The 15971-nt window shown below is 41.5% G+C and overlaps 3 protein-coding genes across 4 annotated transcripts; all 3 read left to right on the plus strand.

Moving 5' to 3' along the window:
* The first annotated feature begins 2333 nt into the window (after window positions 1-2333).
* On the plus strand, window positions 2334-3973 carry LOC122086936 (transcription factor MYB73-like). The gene has a single exon (XM_042655852.1). It carries the CDS (start codon window positions 2600-2602, stop codon window positions 3401-3403), a length of 804 nt encoding a protein of 267 aa, XP_042511786.1. The 5' UTR covers window positions 2334-2599; the 3' UTR covers window positions 3404-3973.
* A 2031-nt stretch (window positions 3974-6004) lies between these two features.
* Window positions 6005-8838, plus strand: LOC122086934 (pyruvate decarboxylase 1-like). Its single transcript, XM_042655850.1, is given in 7 exon segments — window positions 6005-6563; window positions 6566-6744; window positions 6869-7032; window positions 7122-7772; window positions 7862-7979; window positions 8069-8257; window positions 8356-8838. Coding segments are annotated over 7 exon segments (1809 nt in total). The 5' UTR covers window positions 6005-6226; the 3' UTR covers window positions 8527-8838.
* A 4040-nt stretch (window positions 8839-12878) lies between these two features.
* Window positions 12879-15560, plus strand: LOC122086935 (protein CHUP1, chloroplastic). Of its 2 annotated transcripts, none has more exons than XR_006142563.1 (5): window positions 12879-13703; window positions 13793-14109; window positions 14190-14301; window positions 15021-15138; window positions 15226-15560. XR_006142563.1 is itself a non-coding variant. In XM_042655851.1 (5 exons), exons 1-5 carry the CDS (start codon window positions 13026-13028, stop codon window positions 15313-15315), a joined length of 1326 nt encoding a protein of 441 aa, XP_042511785.1. In that variant the 5' UTR covers window positions 12898-13025; the 3' UTR covers window positions 15316-15560. The 2 variants fall into 2 exon arrangements, 1 of the variants encoding a protein (XP_042511785.1); XM_042655851.1 differs by having other exon boundaries at window positions 12898-13703; window positions 15010-15138.
* Window positions 15561-15971: the final 411 nt, after the last annotated feature.

Raw genomic sequence — 15971 nt, forward strand, 5'->3', positions numbered from 1 at the left:
ATGTGGCCCTATATATGGGGCCAATGACAAGATGGGGAGGCATCAATAAGGGGAATGGGATGGGGCCAATCGCAAGACCCAAAGGCATTAATAGGGTTACATAAGTTGGTGTGGTATGTAGGGGTAATTTTAGGCCCACAGGTCTCTCCGAGCCTGATATGTTTATAACTAGGTAGTACATGATGCAGTCACCTAGCCCGATGGGCTCCTGATCAGCCTGACTTTAACTAAACTTGGATTGTGTAGGCATAATTTAATTGATTTGAGTTTCGTGGGTTAAAGACTGAGTACCTTAGTAACTTAGTTGCTTTGCACATTTTTGGCTTAATCCATTTTAAGTATGAGATATTTCTTTGATATACCTATCTTTGTTTTATTTTATTGGTATTCCTCTTCAAGCACATTTAAAAGGCCAATTTTAAATAGGACCCGTCTAAAACTTGTTTAAAGTTAAATTGGTCTATAGCCAGGTTAAGGCTCGATTGCGACTCGTTTATGGTAATCCGATTAAAGCCCGAGACTGATAGACCCTATTATCAACCATATCATATCCGTACTAGCTAAGCCTATTTAGCTAAATGAAAGTTCACGGTGCAGCCCTAGAAATTAGCCAAACCCGACTAGACCCGATTGAGATCGACCTGACCCGACCTCTTGACACCCCTAATTTCACCCTTTGTCCTAGCACAAGCACATGTGGTCATGCAAGGGATTTGTTTTATTATTTGTCAGCATACGTACTCCAAGGAGCTCAAACTCTCTCTCTCTCTCTCTCTCTCTCTCTATATATATATATATATATATAAAGAATTGTCTTAGCAAGGGGGTCAAAGAATGCACCAATGAAACGTGATAAAATGATACTAAGGAAAAAGAAAGTAGCTTGGCCGCATTCGTGTTGATGCTCCTATACACTTTCATTGACCCCCACATTGATGTAGGGGTCATGCTATAACTGATCAACTAGCTATATTTTGCCCATGATATTATATAGGGAAAAGGTTCCCAAAAAAACATTGTGGCATTTGCAATGAAGCAGAAGCCAATGGGATTACATCAATAGAGGTGAGATTTCTCCCTTTCATGAAGGTGGTGAAAAGGTCATTTCACCTTATCTAAATCTAGGCATAGGGATAACCAGCCATTTCATGTGGAGAGGGGGAAGAGACATTCAAAGTGATACCGTACCCTTCCGTGACGGGTTGAAATCGTCTGCAATTCTGATCTCGTACAATTCCGTGCAATACCACCTTCAGACGATGACACGTGTATTGATACCAATACAATGGTCCAGATCTGGTACAACTAATAAAACATTAAATCAGTGAAGAGACATTTAAATCAGATCTGGACCATTGTATTGGTATCAATACACGTATCACCGCCTGAAGGTGATATTACACAAAATTATACGAGATTGGAATTGCAGATGATTTTTTTCCTTCCGTGACGGTGTGGAGAACCTTTTTCTTGGAAAATATCTGAGTTTCCAGCGGCTTTACGCCTTTACCTAACATCGTTTGAAAGATAAGATTAAAACCTACTTCTTGTAATGCATATCCTGCCAGACTGGCATTCTGACGTGGAAATTAGAGGAAGACGGTTAGTTTGTTAATTAGTGGTTTGAAAACCGGTAGGCTCCGATGGTTTGCACCCCTAGCCGGTTTGCTCGGACCAATTCAAAATCAAACCGGGTTGAGATAGATTATCATTATGATTCCTATAAGAAACTGTAATTAGTTTATTAATATTAAGGATAAATTATTTAGTTCTCCCACCAAATAGAATTATAGAACCACCATAAACTATTTTACGAAAACAGTAATACCAGAACACAGCTTGTTCTTCGGATCGTTAAGGACTCCTAACACCGAACCCATAACCGTCCGGCACAGCCCAATAAGTAACGGCCCATCTCCACCGTCGCAGTACCTGCCACGTCCCTAACGACTTCACGCCGTTACGATGACATTATTACTCCCTACCTAACGGACTGAACCGTCGTGGGCCCCGTTAGTTAGAAACTTGAGACTTCGAGCCTTGAATCTCTCTGTAGGCGAGCGGTATTTTACAGTTTACAGCGGTTTTTCACTTTTCACACTTGACGGATGAACCTATAAGCCGTTACAACTTACTACGACAGTTAATTCAGCTTGACCATTAATCGTAACCGTCCAATTGATGACTTTTTCCAGATGAAGACCGGAGCCATCCATCACTGGCCGTCCGATGAATCTAATTATGTTTTCGAGGAACTTTTAGTGATAAACATTGCCGTTATAAAATCAGTTACAAGTTTAGGAAGTTTTCTCTAGTCTTCAACTCTCTCATCTCACCTATCACGTCTCGTGCATGGGTGGGTAATGGATTAGAGTTTTTAGAAGTCAAAACAGAGAGAGAGAAGGGAGAAGAGTGGTTTTTCTGGTGAGCGGTTTACGGTTCACGCCAACCTCCCTGCAGCGAACGGTTTAGCTCATCGCGTATAAATTCCATCTTTTAAAGTACTTCTCCAGTGGATATCAGACGAAGCGGTTTCAGTTTTGGTTAGGGGAAGGTTAAATTCTTGATCAAGATATCTCTACGAAGACCAAGAAGATCGATGGAGGGTGGGAACGAAGGAGGTGAAAGGATCAAAGGGTCGTGGAGCCCAGATGAGGATGCCAAACTAACGAAGCTGGTAGAGCAACACGGGCCGCGGAACTGGTCCCTTATGAGCTTAAGCATACCTGGTCGATCGGGGAAGTCTTGTAGGTTGAGGTGGTGCAATCAGCTGAGCCCGTTGGTTCAACATCGTCCGTTTACACAGGCGGAGGACGCCATCATCCTTCAAGCCCACGCCACCCACGGCAACAAATGGGCCACCATTGCCCGTCTCCTTCCTGGTCGGACCGATAACGCTATCAAGAACCATTGGAATTCCACCCTTCGCCGCCGGTTCGCCGCCGACTCATCTTCCACCTCGTCCGAGCCGGAATCGGATCTTGAATCTACAAGGAAGCGGTTGTGCCTCCGGGTCTCTCCTGAGAAAAATAGTGATTGCGATGATAACGGCGGGAACAGAAATAGTGAGGAGAGACTGAGGGAGCCGGAAACGTTGTTAACGTTGTTGCCGCCGGGGGAGAGTGCGCCATCGTCTTTGCCGACACCGACCGCGCACGATAGGGTGGAGGAAGAGACGGTTAGGGTGAAGGATGATCGGGTTTACCGAATTGGAGGAGGGGAGGAGGAAGTAGAGAAAGAGAAAGGAAGATATGCGGCGGAGATGAAAGAGATGTGTTTGATGACACTAATGCACCGTATGATTGCGGAAGAGGTCAGGAATTACATTGACAGATTACGGACTCATGGTGGACTTGGCATTGGGATTGAACCCGTACCCGAACCCGATTCAGAAAGTTCTTAGAAGTTGGAGAACATAGAGAGAGAGAGAGAGAGTTTAGTTTGGTGAAATCTTCCCACCCCCCCTTTTGGTTTCTCTTGGGTTTATTCCGTTTTCATCTTTTTACTGTTCCTTCGATCATGAACATCTCTCTATGTTCATGATCAACATTAAAATAGAACTGTAAAGAGAGAGATTGGGAAATTAAGGAGTCCGGTTTTCAGTTAGAAACTTATTATTTATGTTAAGCGGTTATCGATTTTCAGTCTGCAGGTTGAGGGGTAAGGTGGGGGCCGGAGTTTCGGGTACTGAACATGACATTTAGCCTGCGTTTGGTATGAATTCTTGGAAAACATTTTGTATCAAAAACATGGCAAAGGAAAAATCCTTTGACCACCAATATCACTACACTCTACTTTGGCCATCAACATTTTCGCCATCATCATTTATGGGTGACATAGTGATTGCAAGGGGATTAGAAGTGATTTCTATCTCGTCATGTGACTTCCCATGGTGGTGGTTTGGTTTGGTTTGGTTTGGTTTGGTCTCACCATGATATAAATTATTTTTAACTCCTAACAGAAACTCAAGATCAGCCGGCCTTTGTGATTTGCGAATGGGTCGCATTGAGGATTGAGGAGCGATTAACTCATGACTATATAATGTTTGTTGATAAGGAATATGAGGATTCTAAAATTAATAATGCATTAAGTAGAATGTGTGTACAAACAATGTTCTTATTAGTTGAGAATGTATATATTTTGGATTATGAGAATGGAAATGCACATTCTCATAATGGAATGATCAAATTATGCATTCCAAGAACTCATACCAATGGTAACCTTAGTTGGTGTATAAAGATTGTGCCATTATGGATTACTAAAATAAGCCGCTTATCATATTTTCAAATGGATTTATACCCAAATATATACCACCACCTTGATTATATATACATAAAATATCAAAATGATTAGGTGATCTTATCTAGGTGTTATGTTTTTCAATATTTTTAAATTCGTATTTGAATATTTCTTGACTTTCAAATAGGAGAGAGAATGTCATTACAAAAAAAAAAAATAGAAGAGAGAATGTCGATGTGAGAGGGGGTATATTAGAATTTGCACAAGAGTGGGGCATGCTCCCTTTTTAGGAAGTTTATCACCAAAAAATAAGGATAAAATACTTTTTTTGTAAATCATTTTATAATTCTGAATCTTACTCCCATCCAGTCTTTAGATGCGATCCAACTATAGTGGGTTCTGCTCTTCTTCATGTAAAATATGTGGCCTGCCATAGGTATACCTCATAGGTATTGTATATTAGAAGACAAGAAGATAATTTCATGTGAAGAAGAGAGATATAGACATAGAGCTGCTGGCTCACTACCTTGACCCCCAGAGAACCCCATTTCTTTATTAAAGGTGCTATTTGAGCCTAAAAAGCCCAAGCCCATAATTTTGGGCTTACGGTGGGTGGTTTTCACTCGGTCCAAACTTTGGACTAAAGCTTGCCAATGTGTAAGAATACAACTAGGTCGGGTTGGGATGGACTTTTAAAACTCCAGCCCAACCGTGACTCCCCTTAGCTGGATCCAGGCTTGGCCCTCTTTGACTTACTACCTCAAAAATCCAACATTGGCCTTGAGTGAGGGCTAGGCTGACCCTGATTGCGATTGCTCATATCTTGATGGCTCAACAAGAATGTTGATTTGATGAGAGAAAGATAAACAAATAAAAAGTTTTGATCCAATATTGAATCAAATCCTGTTGAAGATGGAGATTATAGATATTAGTTTCACTGTGTCGCAGCAAATATCATGTGTTACTAATGACGCTTTCTTATAACATATGCACAGCAAGTATTTATATGATAATCAATAATTAAAAAAAAAAGGAAAAAAAAAATAAATAAATAAATAAATTAATTATTTGAAAAAAGTTAAGAACACAAGATGGCAATTAGAACAAGAAAAATCATGAAAAAGAATGAAAACAAGGTCGGGTTCGGACCAGCCAACCTTGAGGCCTCAATCTTAGCTTGGCCCAACCCTTTCCTGAACAAAGGCTTGAAATTCCCATCTCTAACTATCACTGCAGAATCTTAGCTCAAGTTTTGTTTGAACTCACACCGACAAGACCAAACTTGCACCCCTAAAAATGACTCTAAAAACCTGCAACCTTTCATGGCAATAGAAGCTTGGAAGGATTTTTTTTTTTTTTTTTGTTTTAATACAAAGGAGATTCTGTTTCAATGCATTATTTCCTGACCTAGAACGGTTTTTTTTTTTTTTTCCAACTACTATACTTCCCAACAAAAAATTTCCAATGACGGCCTTATTCCAATGGTTTTATGCTGCTTTTCAACAGTTTTCTTAGGACTAAACCAACCTCGTGAAGGGTATCATTTTAGCAATTTGTCCGTCGGATGATCCAGATTCCATCCCATGCACCAATCATTGATCAAGAAATCACAAGAGATCACAAAAGGCCAGTGGGCCCACCATCTTCAATTTCCCGTGTCCTGGGCCAGGATTGGATCTATTGACTACTTTTCCTGAAATATTTCTTTATTTTCAAATAATATATATAAATTATCTGATTTTACGTGTCAAACGTCCAAGCAAACTCGTGGGATTACTACGATGGAGATATCCAGAAATTTCAGAGAGGATCTGTCTCGCTCTCTCAAGCTCAAAAATGGAAAACCGCCACTGGGTAGTAGCTCAAAGCCATCTCAAAACCCCATCTCTCTGTCTCCAGAATCCAAAATTTCTAGTACCTGTCATCTTCTGGTAATACCCTCGGGCTGGTTTTGAGATTGGTTGTAGTGGTTGATTGATCAGTACCAATGGAAACCAAGGTTGGTAGCATCGATTCATACAGTCCTGCCTGCAACGGCGTGGGAAGCCTCCCATCTTCCGCCGTATCCGTCGTCCAAAATTCTGTCGCTCCGGTCCCCAGATCCGAGGCCACCCTGGGTCGCCACCTCGCTCGTCGACTCGTCCAGATTGGTGCCACGGACGTCTTCTCTGTCCCCGGTGACTTCAACCTTACCCTACTTGACCACCTCATCGCAGAGCCTGGTCTCAACCTTATTGGCACCTGTAACGAGCTCAACGCTGGGTACGCCGCCGATGGCTTTGCTCGTCGCCGTGGTGTTGGTGCCTGTGTCGTCACGTTCACCGTCGTGGCCTGAGCGCTATCAACGCAATCGCCGGTGCCTACAGTGAGAATCTCCCCGTCATTTGCATTGTCGGTGGGGCGAATTCAAATGATTATGGTACCAACAGAATCCTTCACCACACCATCGGATTGCCCGACTTCAACCAAGAGCTTCGGTGCTTCCAGACTGTTACCTGCTTTCAGGTATCCCTGATTCGATGTTATCCTCACTTGTTTGATTCGAATTTCATCTATGTTCTGTTTTTGTTTGATCAAATTGGCAAATTTTTGGGTGAATGTTCTCTACTCTGTGCTGATGTAATCCTAGGCGGTGGTGAATAACTTGGAAGACGCACATGAATTGATCGATACGGCCATTTCGACGGCTTTAAAAGAAAGCAAGCCTGTTTATATTAGCATCAGCTGTAACTTACCGGGGATCCCTCATCCTACCTTCAGTCATGATCCTGTCCCCTTCTGCCTATCGCCCAAGTAATCTCTTGATAGCTTCTTGAGTTTGTCTCGAGTAATCGTTTATTTGTTTTATTAGGTTTTAATTTTGATCGATTTGCTTGATTCAGATTGTCCAATCAGATGGGTTTAGAAGCAGCTGTGGATGCCGCCGCAAAGTTTTTGAACAAGGCAGTCAAGCCAGTTATGGTGGCTGGGCCGAAACTCCGAGCGGCAAAGGCCACCGAAGCCTTTGTTGAGCTTGCAGATGCTTGTGGCTATCCCGTCGCGGTGATGCCGTCGGCGAAAGGGTTGGTGCCAGAGGACTACCCGAGGTTCATCGGCACATACTGGGGAGCTGTTAGCTCTCCTTACTGTGCAGAGATAGTTGAATCTGCAGATGCCTACATCTTTGCCGGACCCATTTTTAACGATTACAGCTCAGTTGGCTATTCGCTTCTATTGAAGAAGGAAAAGATGATAATGGTGCAGCCTGAACGGGTAGTGATCCTCGATGGACCTGCATTTGGGTGTGTTCTTATGAAGGATTTCTTGCGGGCTCTAGCGAAGAAGCTCAAATTCAATTCAACTGCTTACGAGAATTACCGCCGTATATATATCCCTGTGGGGCTTCCTCCCCAATGTGAACCCCAGGAACCCCTAAGGGTTAATCTCCTGTTCAAGCACATACAAGCAATGCTGTCGGGTGACACTGCTGTGATCGCGGAAACAGGGGATTCATGGTTTAATTGCCAGAAGCTGAAACTTCCAAGAGGTTGCGGGTAAGCAAGAAAAACAAAATCAAGCTTTTTATATTCGATGCTATGGTTCTGTATCTGTGAAAATCGATTGAAATAGCTTGGTATTTCAGGTATGAATTCCAAATGCAATATGGATCAATTGGGTGGTCAGTTGGAGCAACACTAGGATATGCACAGGCTGCAAAGGATAAGCGAGTCATTGCCTGCATTGGAGATGGAAGCTTCCAGGTGATTGATCCTTTGCCTTTTCTCCACTCTCTCTGATTTTTTTAGCAATGTAGATTCAGAACTCATAATTAATGGGTTTTCGCATGCAGGTGACAGCGCAAGATGTGTCGACGATGCTGCGTTGTGGGCAGAACAGCATCATCTTCCTTATTAACAATGGTGGTTACACTATAGAGGTTGAGATCCATGATGGTCCATACAATTTGATCAAGAACTGGAACTACACCGCGTTGGTGGATGCAATTGATAATGGTGAAGGGAAATGCTGGACGACTAAGGTAGGTTTTAAAGGTCTGAGGTTTTGGTTTAGCTTGTAAGAGGTATATGACCACTTTACTGAAACATTTTTTGATGAATTTTGGTGTTGAAACTGCAGGTAAGATACGAAGATGAGCTTGTGGAAGCAATTGAAACAATGATGGGACCTAAAAAAGACTCATTGTGCTTCATAGAGGTTATTGTTCACAAGGATGATACAAGCAAAGAGCTACTAATATGGGGATCAAGGGTGGCTGCAGCAAATAGCCGGCCACCAAATCCTCAGTAGATTCAAGTCTGCAGCTCCTGATGTGTTCTTTCCAGTAGCTGTGAGTGTAAAATAGTTCTTCAGTTAATTCCTCAAGAATAGGATTCTGTTCATCTTTTTTTATTATGTGGCAGAGTTGTACTGTCAAATTTTGTATATATGGGTGTGTTTATCCTGGATCAAAAGAGGTAAGGGCTGGCCTAAAATGATCATAGGCGAAATGGTGACGAATAATATGCATAGTCTCGGCTTTGTCCCAAGTATGACTTTGGATAGGGCCTATTGGAGGGTTAGGATCCATATTGTTGATTCCATTTAGTTGAAATTCTCCTATCTTGTTGTGCCGTCTCTCTTTCATCCTTTATTTTTTTTTTTTTTTTTTGGGTACTCGGATTCATGTAGCCGACTCCATTACAGCAGGATAAGGCTTATTTATCCTGAATCAAAAGTTTCCATCATCAATCATTCCTTGTAGGTATTGGGTAAACATAATTAACAAAGCTAGGGTTTAAGGTTACCTCTTTGCACCACAAGTGTTAGTACCTTCAAAGGAATATGGTGTAGCGAAATCGATCCTCACATATTAGTGTAAGAGGAGAAGAGGGACGAAGGGCCTTACATCCAGACAAAAGGGTGGCAAAAAAACCATCCTGCCAGGCTGCCACCCTGGTTGGATGCTTGTGCGTTTTCCTTGGTTGATCCCATGTTGGTGCAATGGTCACACAAGGTTCCCAACCCATTTAACATTAAAACTACAACTATAGATACCCCAAACTTAAAGAACCTCATTTATTATTACCATATAAGATATAAAGCATTAAGGACGAATTTCCCTAAGGCCATGGTGAATGGGAATCCATTCACTAAGCAGGCTTAGATACGAGTGGAGGGTATTGGGCGGTATTTTGGAGAGGTTCCAAAACCCTGTAGTGGTTAATGAACCCTAGGATGGAGTGAAACTCACCGCGAAGTGAAGAAAAACTTCTCCCTAACATGAACCAGGGGAATGCTAGGTATTTTGCCTCCTCAATGTTGACAAGTTGATCTCTTATATATCTTTAGGGGAAATGATGCCCCCAGCCTTGTGATTCAACTCTTATATATCTCTAGGGAACGTCTTTTTTTCTATACCATTAATCTCGATTATGTTCTTATGAGAAGGTTCATAAAAGACAGTGTGGCACTTGCGCCAGTATGGGGGCCCAATGGGTGTGCACATAGAAGCATCAATAGGGTTGAGGTTTCTACCTCTCATAAGGTGCGAGGCAGTCGTTTTGCCTCACTTTGTGTTTGAGCGTAGGAGTCATGATACCTTTTAAGCTTCTTTTTCCTTATATTCTTTTTGGGCATGAAAACCTGTCCACTTGGGTTCTTCCACACCCAAACACGTGTGTCGGGGCAGTGACATCTTCACAACCCACCCCATGTGTCTAGGCGTGGAGTTCCTTTTCCCGTTCTTTCTATTATACTAGGAGTAGGAGTAGCTGTAATCATCCATTAACAGGTGCACACTCGGAACTTTGAACATCTACTAACATAAGATAGAAAGAAACGAGTACCCAAAACCCAATTTGGACTCCAAACAATCTAAACCTGGGCTTAGATGACCCAAATCAACTATCCAATTTATTGTGGCAATTCCTTGTCCATCTGGACCTTGACCCCCAAGGGACCCAGAGACCCACCCTCCTAATGGGCGCGTGGACCCGAGCCATATCAACTAACAATTTAGATTCCCGGTGAGCTTCAAATAATTGTCTTCCTACTGAAATTAATGAGAATAGGTTTTCCTACTGTCTTTGAACATTCTGTGGTTATTCATTTAGCAGAAAATAAATTGTCTTCCTACTGAAAGCAGCCCTTGATGCTTTCTCCTGCTACGTGATTGGGCACAGCAGAGGGGATCCAGCATCAAATCAACATCTCATGTGCACAACTTTAGGGAGACAGAATAGTAATGGAAGAGAAACAATAAAACTCATAGATTTGACCAATTCAAGGAACAAGCTTCCCTTCTTCTTAGGGAATACCTCTGTGAGTGTCAATGTCTCTACAGACTATTATATGAAGGATTCTCAAAAGTGTGACAATAATGACTGCCCTTCCATTGTAAAAATGTGAGAGAGAAGGTATGAAGGAGATTTGGTGAGAGTTGATACGTTCTTGGGTTCCATCACCTTATTAGTTGGGTTATGTATGTGGTTTGAGTTCTCCGAAAGTTCGTATCAGTGGTATCAGAGTAGCTGATCTTCAGTCCTAATCTTCGTACAGATGGGATGATCTGATACCAAAAGCATAACCACTAGGAAAGGACTATATTCCACCAAGGAGAGACCCTAAAAGGTGGGTCACATGATCAACCCTCCTTATATTCAAAATGAAGTCTGATATAGGGTGATTCAGCTCACTGAAAAGGAACTTCTCCATACTACCCACATGTCCTGTTTTGCTACTAGTACTTCATTTCATTATTGTAATGCAAAAAAATAGGAAAACTTCACACTCACCAACCATCCTAATTTGGTGGTCCTGGTACTTCTCCTTTCCATGGAGTCTAGCTGTGTAATTCTTGTTATGTCTTTCTCTATCTCTTGGTTATCTAGCTGTGTGGCTCTGTTATATCTTTCTCCTCCTTCTGGCTAAAGATCTCAAATGTAGACTGTAGACTATAAAGACCTTTGTTGTTTACATGTCTTCTGAGCTACTTTGGAACCCCCCCCCCCTCCCCCAATTGCCCTCCCAAGAAGGTAACAAAGATGTTTTTGGCCATCCAGAGAAGCCAGTGTTTAAGAATTTTCATGCTTGTAGGTCCATCCATCTACCTTCTCTTTCCTTTTCTTGGGTGTGGAAGAATAAAACTTTGAAGATCTCAAAGATTACTAAGTCTTTGGTTTTCACTCTATACTATTTACTTTTTCTTCTTTTTAGGACTTCTAGAGTTCTAGGATGGTTCAACCTGACTCCCCCCTAGGAATAGGATTCCCTTTAATAGGTTTCTTTCTTGCTCTTGCAGTTAGTTCAAATCCAAATACTAATGTCACTCCTAAGGTCTACCGGTAACTTTGCTACTGTAGATTTGTCTGAAATTTTTACAGATTTCAACATAGAAATTATAAATAAGATCTTAAACAAACCATTGAAATCAAATAATCTATATTTATATATTTATGCTAATAGTATCAACAAAAAAGGAAGAACAAAAAAACAAAAGCTGCCCATTTAGGCAGGACATAGCACTTTGCTTTATCCTTCTAGTTTTCCTATTATTACTTTCTATCTCTCTTTCGGCTCACTTATATTCCCCCCACCTGTCCACCAGAAGAATACTATGCTCTGATATCAACATGTTACCCAACCATCAAGAATTGGTTCATGGTGGGTTAATCAATCAATCACACAAAAAGAGAAAGCATAAATTTGTAAAAATGGCAGGTCTCAGTTCCATGTGAGAGGTGGGGGGCCTTTGTTTAATTCTGATGATTCATGCCATTGCACAAATGATACACTAAAATAGGATCATGGTTTCAGAGATCGGATTGGAATCCATGGAATCAAATCACCCGACCCGACTCTGATTATTACTCGATTTCTGAATCTTTCTTTTGAATCGATCATAAATGCACTTGGATTTTCATTTTTTACAAGTTATTTTCTCATTTAATTAGTAAATGGCATGGAAAAAAAATGGCACCTATTATAAATACACTTGGATCTTCATTTTTTAAAACAGATCTAAGTGAATTCTCCTAAGTTTAAGGTTCAACCTGATCCCCTGTCTAATTCCAGGTTTCTAAATTATGTGATTGGCCAAGCCGCTTCATCATTATCTCTAGTTAGACAAACTCAACAAAATCATGGTCCATATCGAACCTCCAAACTGGGTTGACTGACCCTTAGGCCATGTTAAAATTATAAATGAGAGAAAGAGGGGGCAGGTGAAACACCTCACTAAATATATTAAAAAAAATATATCTTTCTTTCTCCTCCAACCTTCTGAAGGACACAATCCCATCATTAAATACCAGACGTGGTGAATGAAAAAGTGGTGTAAGGTAAAACTTAGAAAATGTCCAATTTAATGATACCTACTGGCTTCACTAACAGATATCTTACCCCACCAACAGCTCTACAATTTGCAAAATCTCTTACCCTTTTCACCTTGAGAAGGTAAGAAATGGAATCCATAGAGAAGAGGATTTTCCACAAATAGCCTATTGACTGTGAAATGACAAGAGCACCCACCTTGGTTTAGAATATTACAAAATCAATCCAATAATTCACACACCTGACACCACCATTGAATTCAAACCAAGGGCACATTAGTACGGTGAAGCATCAAGCATGAATCCTACGTGACTATGCCTTACTTCACAAGCAACACCAGGCAAACAAAGAAATTAAAAGAGCAAGGGGAGAGGGAAGGTGAGAAAGAGACTTGCAGTTCTAATATCACCTCTCTCTCTCTCTCTCTCTCTCTCATAAACTGAAGAGAGTAAAGTAACAAGGAAACCAAATTGCAGATGGGGCGAGATGACGACCCACAGCTTGCCCTTGTTGAGAAACAACTTGAAGCTTCACTAGATAGGAACCGTTCACTGGAAGAAGAGAACGAGCAACTGAAGCTAGAGATACTGAGACTCAGAACACAGCTCAAATCCCAGAGTTCTGATGGTAAATTTGCAGTTTGGAAGAAGCAGCTACAGAACCCAGATGATGGAAACAGCAGCTTCAACACAAATGGATCAATATCGCAACAGCACAAACCAATTAGTGCTCATATCAATTCAGGAGATCAAGCTCAAGCAGGGGGGAACCTGCTATTTCCAAGACCAGGTTCTCCAGAACTGTCTTTAGCTACAACAGAACGACAGCTTCCAAGGGTACCAAAGCCACCTCCAAGGCCCACTTCACCACCCACTGCACCTTCAACACAAGAAGTAAATGGAAATAAAGCACCACCACCACTTCCACCGCCGCCACCACCTCCTCCACCACAACGATCCAAGTCTTTAAATGGTCCTCCTCCTCATACCACCGCAAAAATCCGCAGAGTACCAGAGGTCATGGAATTCTACCGCTCACTTACCAGAAAATACTCAAAAATGGATCAGAAAACCAACGTTTTAGGATTTCCAGGAGCTGCAAATGCAAGGGAGATGATCGGAGAAATCGAAAATCGTTCCACTTATCTCTTAGCTGTGAGTTAATTATTATTCCATTTCCTTCATCCAGTTATTAATCAATCAAATTGTCCTAACCATAATTACTACCACATTCATTATTACAGATAAAATCAGATGTAGAAACACATGGGGAGTTTATCAGATTCTTGGCAAGGGAAGTTGCAAATGCTAAATTCACGGAGATATCAGATGTGGAGGCTTTTGTGAGATGGCTGGACGAGGAACTATCTTACTTGGTAGATGAGAGGGCTGTGCTCAAGCATTTTAATGAGTGGCCAGAGAGAAAAGCAGATACAATGCGAGAAGCCGCATTTAGCTACAGAGATCTCAACAACCTTAAATCTGAAGTCTGGTCCTTTCAGGACAATCATAAGCATAGCGTTAGCCTTGCTTTGAAAAGGATACAATCCTTGCAAGACCGGTGAGTATTTTGATCAATAAAAACCTCTGTGCCCCTTATTAAAAGGGATTCTTAATAGATTCATCCATGCATGCTCACAGGTTAGAACGAAGTGTTCACAATGCAGAGAAGACGAGGGACAGTGCGAGAAAAAGATACAGGGAGTTTCAGATCCCTTGGGAGTGGACACTAGACACCGGCATGATCGGTCAGGTAGGTACCAAGAACTGGATCTCACTTTTCTGCACAAAGTGAAAAGTAAGAGAGTCAAGATGACAAGATACCTTAACCTTTAGTGACCCTTACACCAACTTAGAGCCTAGAGGGTGCCAGTACTGTTCATTTTCTCATCTTATTTCCTTGCCCTCCTGTGACCCTCCACCAACTTGAAGGTGTAGGACCGGGATCCTGCTCTCTCCAATGATTGCACCCTCCAACGACTAGAAAGTCTTGATCATATTAGAGGGTCGGTGGTGTTGAAGAAGATCCCACTGTCTTCATTTTCAAGTTTGGACTTTGGATTTGTGGGGAGTGATCCAAAACCCTCCATGGGGTGTGGGGGAGATGGATCCAAAACCCTCCACACCCCATGGAGGGTGGAGATCTGTCCCCGCCCGTCACCGTGTGGTGAGCTGATCCAGACTCCTCATTTTCTCATCTTGATCCCTTTCCCTTCTGTTACCTTACACCAATTTGGAGGAATAGAGTACCAGCATACAGGTAAACAATGTCCTCATTCTTCCATTAAAGGATAGGAAAGGAAAACACTCATATAATGACAGCAACCCTCGAAATCCCCTCAAGAGGCACAGATTCTTTTTTTACTCATGCAGTAAGATTGGGCAAGTACCGCAGGTGACAATCTTTTTTACATCTTGGAAATATTTGAATTTTAACAGTTTCTCTTGTTTTTGCTCAAAGCTGAAAATTAGCTCGGTGAGACTAGCAAAAGAATACATGAAAAGGGTTGTAAATGAACTACAGACCAGTGAGTGCCCAAAAGAGGACATTATGCTTCAAGCTGTTCGATTTGCCTTCCGAGTGCATCAGGTTTGTAAATTTCTATTTCTTCTTTCGACTCTTTGATCACTTCTTGTCTCCCTCCCACTGGTCACTACTAACTATCCAATATTACAGTTTGCCGGGGGCTTTGATGGGGAGACCATGCACGCATTCGAAGAACTAAGGAAGTTGGCCAAAGGTTTTGATAGAAGACAGATTAGCTGAAAGTTACACAGGCTTACCAGTGTTGGTGGCATCTGTAAATTAGAATCTCTGAATTATTAATCTGATAGTTCATGAGAAGATTTCAGATGCGGATACTTTTTTTGCTAAACCATCTACTATATTTTTGTTCCAAACACCTAAAATCAGGCACAGATGTATCCCAACTCCTTTATAGGCCTGTATCGAATCTTACAATATCAATTCCATCATTAACAAGGCCTCGATAAGAATCTCAAATTCAAGCACATCGAAAGACTACTACTACTCACATACATACTAGGCATATGGGTTCAACAAAATTTTGGGTCACAGCGGTCAGGCGATAGATTTGATTCTCCAGAAATATGAACGATGATAGGCCTCTCTGTTATAATTAATTATAGATCAAACAGTGCCTGAAAATTACAAGAATAATTATGTCCTGACAGAGCTTTTGACTCCACAAAAAAACTGACTCCGCTGTGCATAATACCTTGATTCCATTGAATAGCATAAATTTTTGTGGAACCTTTCAACAAAACATACCCATGAAACCCAAACAAAAATACCATCTCCCTCCAGAATAATATAATTCTGTTTTGAAGAAAAAAGAATGAGGGGGACAATAAATAATGATAAACCAGAATATCCAACAGAAAAGCGCACTAGTAATTTTC

This window comes from Macadamia integrifolia, chromosome 8 (genome assembly GCF_013358625.1).
Source record: "Macadamia integrifolia cultivar HAES 741 chromosome 8, SCU_Mint_v3, whole genome shotgun sequence".
In the NCBI taxonomy this organism is placed as follows: Eukaryota; Viridiplantae; Streptophyta; class Magnoliopsida; order Proteales; family Proteaceae; genus Macadamia; species Macadamia integrifolia.

Bases quoted from the DNA above. Each gene is read 5' to 3' on its own strand.
- LOC122086936 (XM_042655852.1), top strand. From the start codon at position 2,600: ATGGAGGGTGGGAACGAAGGAGGTGAAAGGATCAAAGGGTCGTGGAGC.
- LOC122086935 (XM_042655851.1), top strand. From the start codon at position 13,026: ATGGGGCGAGATGACGACCCACAGCTTGCCCTTGTTGAGAAACAACTT. The intron at 13,704-13,792 runs GTGAGTTAATTA...TCATTATTACAG, and splicing joins GTTCCACTTATCTCTTAGCT to ATAAAATCAGATGTAGAAAC. The intron at 15,139-15,225 runs GTTTGTAAATTT...CCAATATTACAG, and splicing joins TTGCCTTCCGAGTGCATCAG to TTTGCCGGGGGCTTTGATGG.